The sequence below is a fragment of the Stegastes partitus genome, unplaced genomic scaffold, assembly GCF_000690725.1.
Source record: "Stegastes partitus isolate 25-593 unplaced genomic scaffold, Stegastes_partitus-1.0.2 Scaffold263, whole genome shotgun sequence".
Taxonomy (NCBI): domain Eukaryota; kingdom Metazoa; phylum Chordata; class Actinopteri; family Pomacentridae; genus Stegastes; species Stegastes partitus.
The window spans coordinates 388961-395766 of record NW_007577994.1 but is presented as its reverse complement, the minus strand read 5'-3'; the positions used below and the strand labels follow the sequence as shown (position 1 = coordinate 395766).

General features: G+C 42.4%; 1 protein-coding gene across 1 annotated transcript; it reads right to left on the bottom strand.

Annotated features, from left to right (window-relative positions):
• Positions 1-2507: 2507 nt before the first annotated feature.
• Positions 2508-6066, bottom strand: zgc:110843 (CDGSH iron-sulfur domain-containing protein 1). Its single transcript, XM_008282196.1, has 3 exons — positions 5900-6066; positions 4267-4469; positions 2508-3333 (listed from the first exon to the last, which is right to left on the bottom strand). The coding sequence occupies exons 1-3, from the start codon at positions 5976-5978 to the stop codon at positions 3244-3246; spliced, it is 372 nt and encodes a 123-aa protein (XP_008280418.1). The 5' UTR covers positions 5979-6066; the 3' UTR covers positions 2508-3243.
• Positions 6067-6806: the final 740 nt, after the last annotated feature.

The window sequence follows — 6806 nt, the reverse complement described above, 5'->3', positions numbered from 1 at the left end:
ATATAATAATAAATAAAACATAAAGATTTTTAAAAACGATTTCATGAATTATTATTTATGGCAATTGAATAATTTAATATTTGGCTTCATATTAATAGATCTGATTGATGCCATTTAGGAATATTCCAGTTTATTATTTATTATGTAGTTATTTACTAATCATTTCTGTTCAATAAATGACAGTAAAGACTATGTGTTGAAAAATGGGTTCTTCACTGTATAAAAGCAGAACCACTGACCTGAGTGCATGTTTAAACACTATATTTAAAAAATGTAGCACAAACAAACTGTCATAGTCTGATTTATCCTAAAGTCATGGTTTGCTCTGTTAGCATTCATATTAGCAATTGCTAAGCTCAATATGCTAAGCTCAGTGTAATATATAGATGACATAAGTCATGAAGATTAATTAAAAACTTTTTAAAGAATGAATGAATTATTGCTAAAATTACATTTTTTTCACCAACTGACCAAACTTGATCCCTCAGAGAAGCATATTTGATAATTAGCAGTATGCTAACTTTATTAGCTTTGTGCTAATCTTGCTGTAGCTGTTAGCAGTAGCACTCTGTGTTACCTTATATAAACTGACTAGCTTTCATTCTAATGTTGTTGTAGTTTCAGCAGGCATAGTGTGTCAACATATAAATGACTAAATGACTTCCTGCTAATCTTGTAGTTGTAGCAGGCATTCTGTGTTAGTACATTTAAACTGATTTAAATTGACAAGCCTTTCAGCATAAAGCCTTTAAAGCGATTAGCCTTTATGCTAATGTTGCTGTAGTTTTAGCAGTAACCCACATTTAGCCTTCATACTATGTCACTCATCCATATTTAAAATGATCACCCAAATTTAAACTGACTAGCTTTCATGCTAATGTTTTTGTAATTTTAGCAGATGCCCATATTGAAATTTTCTGGCCTCCATGCTAATGTTGCTGTAGTTAGCCTTCATGCTAAAGTTTTGCAGTTTTAGCTGTCACGTGTGTTAGCATATTTATAATAATGGGCCTTTGCACTTATGTTGCTATAGTTTAAACTATCACTTTGGGTTAGCATACTTAAAATGACTAGCCTTAATGCTAATGCAGCTGTAGTTTTAACAGGCACTGTGTGTTAGCATATTTAAAATGATTATCCATCATGCTAATGTCACTGTAGCTTTAGCAGACACCTATATATGAACTGACTAGCCTTCATGCTAATGTCATTATAGTTTTAGCAATCACTGTGTTCACGCTTTTGTTATTCTTACCTACCATGCCAATGTTGCAGCACTTTCAGCAATCATCAATACATAAACTGATTAGAATTTACGCTAATGTTGCTGTAACAGTAGCAGTCTCGGTTTATTACCATATCATAAGTGATAAGCCCTCATGCTAATGTTGTTGTAATTTTAGTAGCCTTTGTGTGCTAGCAGATTTAAAATGACCGGCCTTCATGCTTGTGATGCTGTAATTTAAGCAGTCCTGATGTGGTACTATATGTCATTTAGCCTTTACTGTGTTACCATAATTATAATGACCAGTCCTCACGCTACTTACTTTTTGCAGTCTGTATGTTTGCACATTTAGGATTATTAACCTTCATGCTTAGGTTACAGCAGGTTTAGCAATCTCTGCTAATTATCATATTTAAAATGATTAGCATTCATGCTAATGCTGCTGTATTTTTAATAGTCTGTATGTTAGAATATTTAAACTTCCTAGCCTTCATGCTAATGTTTCTTTACTTTTATCAGTGTGTTTGCACATTCAAAATCACTTGCCATCATATTAATGATGATTTATTTCTAGTTGTCAGTGTGTTTGCACATATAAACTGTGTATCTATCATGCTAATGCTGCTTTAGTTTCAGCATCCTCTGTTTATTCCCACATTTTACCTGCCTAGCCTTCATGCTAACGCTGCTGCAGCTTCAGTGTGACAGTCGTGCACACAGCAGCTCCTCCTCCCCTCTGGAGCTGTCTGCTAAAGGTGACTCCTCACTCAGGGATGGCTGAGTCCACTCCACCTCTTCTCGGAGCCCTCCCTTGCATCTGGCACGCGGCCAAATACCTCGTGCGTGTGTGTGCGTGCGCGCGTACCCTCGTGTGTGCGTGCGTGCGTGTCACTATGGGAGCAGGGGCCCACCACACTACACCGTCTGGCTGTCCGGGGCTATCCGTGCAAACACAGCGTCTTCTAGCGGCCACCGCGGACACTGCAGCGTCTTAAAATGGCCACTGGTGCTGGTGGACACTGCAGCAGCAGCAGCAGCAGCAGCAGCACAGCAGCAGAACAAACACACTCAGTGAACTGGCCTGATGTGATCCCGCTGCAGTCACCACACAGACCTGTTTACTCATTACCCCAGTCCACTGTTAATCCATAAACACACCGCTCTGTTCTGCACACACAGGTGAAGTAATCCTGTGGTTAAAAAACACAAACACGTGCAGTTTAACCCCTGATCCTGCAGCCGCTTCAGCACTCGACAAAAAAATTACCAAAAAAAATAAAAATCCGATCACTCAACAAGTTTTATTCACAATATACAGAACAATGAGTCGACAAAGCAGACGCACCGCAGCCAGTAGAAAATAAATCTGATGAAAAAGCTCCGAGCACTTTACAGATAATACAACAGTTTCCTCAGGAAGCAGGTTACAAACTGCAGATGAATTCATTTAAGACAAACTTCTAGTAGTTCCGACTGCACAGCAAAAAGAAATCATAGCGTGTAACATTCACATGGGCTTTGTGTTTGTTCAGACTCCGGGCTGTAGATTTAAAGATAAGGCCGACGCTGAATTCAAATACTGGACTGAGGGCCGGTGTCATGTTTCCACCACCTGCTCCACACCTAGAGGAGCCAATAAGACGAGGGGGGGGCCGCACAGGTGACACCAGACATGAAGGCACGATGCCCGCATTGGCGAGATATTTTATTTATATCAGGTCCGGTGAGAATTTTAAACAAACTCCGCATTAGGTAAATGTGAGTCACAATGCCTCCACGTCTGGCTGATTGTCAACGTCCCCTCCTTATCTGTCCTGAAGTGACCTTTGATTTCAGACTTAGTTAGTCTGAACACAGTGTTGTGATTGTGTGAACTCACGTTCAGGACTTTTTGTTCTGAGCTATGAAGAATAGACACGGTTTGGTTCAACTGTGTCATAGTGCAACCATCGACGTGACACCGCAACGATAATTAATGATCGAGGGAAACTGAGGAGTCGGGAAGGGCCGAGGTGGGATTAAGCGTCCTTCTTCTTGATGATGAGCGGCCCGACGTTGTCCCCGGTCTCCTCGTTGTGTTTGGCGTGGGCGCCGTCGCAGTAGGGGAACTGTGGGGAGGATACACAGCGTCAGAGGGAAGCAAAATGTGCCCTTATCAAGTTTCAGCACTTTGTACTTTATGATATGAGGGCGCGCTGTTGGCCAATCAGGATCTGAAGTAAACAGTAAGTACACGAGAAACTTTAAAATGGACGCTGGCACAGGGCAGGTGAACAAAAACCGGATTTATCTTAAAGATCTTGATTAAATAAAACAACTACAAGGTTTATAAATGATATTTTTATCACGGATAATATTTGCCTTTTAGAGGAAACGTGCAGATTTCCCCATTACAGGTAATTAAAGGTTAAACACACACAGAAAGGTCCAAACTTTGCTGCTCCACATGAACAAAATGGTTGTCAGAACTTGTGAGTTGTACTTTCAGCCTTGAGTTGAAGTGGCCGGCTTTGTATCCAGGCAACCATTTGCCCAACACGCCACGTGATCACCTAAGTTCAACCAAATCTGTGAGCAGAATTTTGATTCAGATCACGATTTCACCCCACTGCTAATCAAAACTTTTAACTTTTTCTTCTTTCTGTGCCCTTGAGCTCATTTTTGCATTTCGTTTCTGCATCCTGTGGAGCTTCAGGAGCCACATAGGTGCATCTGAGGTCGCTCATTTTCAAATATAACCTCTAAACAAAACAACTGCTGCCCACTGGGTTAAATTCAGATTGTAACTGAAGCCAGCGCTCAGGGTCACCGAGCGTTTCCTCTGATATGTTTAGCAGAGCTTCGTGGAGGGAAGCGTTCAATGCGTGTTGCCCGTCTGCGTGTCAGTCCGGGATACCAAGAAAATCACCTGCCCTGACATTACTGAGGAGTCACATTCTGTCCCGTGAACGCAGCAAAGCTTAGGGGAGTCTTTGCGCAACCTTACAAAGTTCAATACCAGCAACCCAAACCCTAAAAGGTAACTTAGTGATGCGCCCGACCTTCTTTGACTTCCAGCAGCGGCAGTACACAGCCTTGGTGCCGATGTCCTCCATGTCAAAGCTGTGGACCACTTTGGGACTGTCTTTGCTGATGGATGCGTTGACCTGCCCCTTTTTACAGCTCCGCCCGCTCAAGTAATGGCTGACTAGGAAGCCTCCGACGGCTGCAACCACCGCCACCGGCACAGCGACCACCAGATGCTCTGGAGAGACACGAACATGGTGACCGTAAAGATCCACGAAAGTCAGTCTGCATAATTCCACTGTGCAGGTGCACCTGATAAACTGGCCACTCTGAGTGACTTGCAAATTTTAATTTGGCACCCAGCTGCCCATTTAAATGCCATTTGAATGCAATGTTCACAAAACCTGTCAGACTACTGCATTGTAAATGTTTCTGCTGCTCAAGGCTCCTGTGCGTCTTTGCTGCTCGGCTCGTTACAGCATGATTCCTAATAAAACCCGCCCTTGAACAGCGTTACGTAACATCAATCGGTGATATTAACTGTTGCACAGTTTGACGGGGTGAGAAATGTGAGTTTAATCCCATTTTCACGTTCCAAGGTTTGTGATGCTTCACAGCTTTGGCCAGTTCAGGCACTAACCTGACATCCTGGACCAAAAGTAAATCTTTACACACCTTTTATCTTCCTGTAGGGCTGCAACTAACTAACATTTACACTGATTATATTCTCAATTAACTGTGTAGTTGTTTGGTCTCTAAGGGAATGGTGACAAATCCAAGACGACATTGTGGCTTCTTCTACAGACTTCTAAGCATGTTCTTTTCATAGGGTGTGTGTGTTATTGTCACTTTGCATTTTACTGTATGAGCATGTGACAAACCCTTGAAACCTGTGTCCTCAAGCCAAAGACATTCAGTTTACTGTCATTGGAGGAGGATAGAAACCAGAACATATTCACATTTAAGCAGCTGGAATCAGAGAATTTTAGCTTCTACTTTAAAAAACTACTGAGGCTGATTCATCAGTTGCATGATTGTAGCTCAGAGGGTTTTTGCAATGAACAAAGCCTGACTTCCACACAGAAAGATCTGACAAACTGAGAGGTGTGTGCTCTGGCTTTTCATTTCAAGCACGACTCGTGAAACTGCCCTTTTTTTTTTTTCTTTTGTAAACTCCAGAGAGGGAGGATTATCCACTGAGAATCACATGATGTGGAGTCTGAGACAAGAGGAACACAGAGGCCCTGCTGTCAGTCTGGATCAGCAACTTCTGTGATTAGTTGCTTCGCTGGAGCAGCGAGAGGCCACGACACATGAAGACACCGCTACGGTAGATGCTGGGATCGCCTCCAAGTGTGGAGGGTCCAGACCGGCTAAAGTTGGAAACACAACCTGCGTCCAAGTCGGCTGGTCGGACAGTTAGCTAGCTACATGGCGGCTAGCCAGGCAGAAGGAGCTGCTGTTGACACTGTAGTGACTAAGTAACTATATTTAATTACATTTCTTATCATTTTAAGCAAAATTCACATGGAATAATGTCCATGCAACTGTCATATAACCTACAATTTTGGGTCCACTTCCTTCGCAGACATGTAAAGTTTACATTAGCCACAAGCGAAAACACTAATTTTAATGCTAGCATGCTACTAGCTAGCTTCGGTACTTTACCTTTCGTTACCCTGAAACCCGAGCTGGCTAACGCGGGCATCGGAGGCATCGGTATGGGAGGTAAACCTGGGGTTGTCATGCTTTCCCTGGACGGTGCGCTGTTTGCAGCTCGGCGGCAACAAGGTCAACCGAGGAGCTTATGTGAACTCTGCACGCTCCGGCAGCGCTGCGCTACGTCCGCACGTCACCGCGTCGCAGCCAATCAGAGCTTAGGACGCAAACAGAGCGCGTCAGCCGGAGCGAGCGCGTCACCCCCCACGTAGCGACGGCTTCGTTTTAGCGCGGTTTAAAAGCCGAACTGCCGCGAGAATGTTCAGCTTTTCTCCACTAATTCTTTTTCTAGATGTTTTATATTAAAAGCGTGACACTTTACGAGCATCTTCTATCCACGCGAAAGTCACTGTGTTCTCCTTTGACTGTAAACTGAAGTAACGCGGTTTTAAACAATCGTCGCTTCAGCCGGTAGATAACGCTCTTGACAACTCGCGAGCTTTGGTGAGTACCATTTCCTCTTTCCAAGAAGTTATTTCTCAAGGAAGTAAACTAACCCCTGGATCAAAGAAAACAAACATCTGGATAATTAAATTAATTAATCGAACAGTGATATTTTATAGATAAAATTAGCGTTCCTGTGTATTGCTTGATCATTTATATAAATGCAGCAACGATCACCATGTTTACACATTTATGTATTCAAATTACTTACATTAAACCGCCACCAGAGGGCGACAAAGCGACCTCACATGAAGTCTACTGGAATTTAAAGTGCAGCTTCTAAAAGATAAGAATCGTAGGAATAAATGTTATTGCACTGGGTTTAATGATTTAAACACATGTAATCTAGGTTTATTTAAACACTCACAAGGTTTAAAAAAAAAAAAAAGCGGTAGAAAGTAAATATCTCACA

What these genes read in the sequence shown, in the direction of transcription:
- zgc:110843 (XM_008282196.1), bottom strand. Translation starts at nt 5,978, where the DNA reads ATGACAACCCCAGGTTTACCTCCCATACCGATGCCTCCGATGCCCGCG. An exon ending in GGGTTTCAGGGTAACGAAAG is followed by an intron (nt 4,470 to 5,899) that starts GTAAAGTACCGA and finishes GTGTCTCTCCAG; the next exon opens with AGCATCTGGTGGTCGCTGTG. An exon ending in GCTGCTGGAAGTCAAAGAAG is followed by an intron (nt 3,334 to 4,266) that starts GTCGGGCGCATC and finishes TCCTCCCCACAG; the next exon opens with TTCCCCTACTGCGACGGCGC.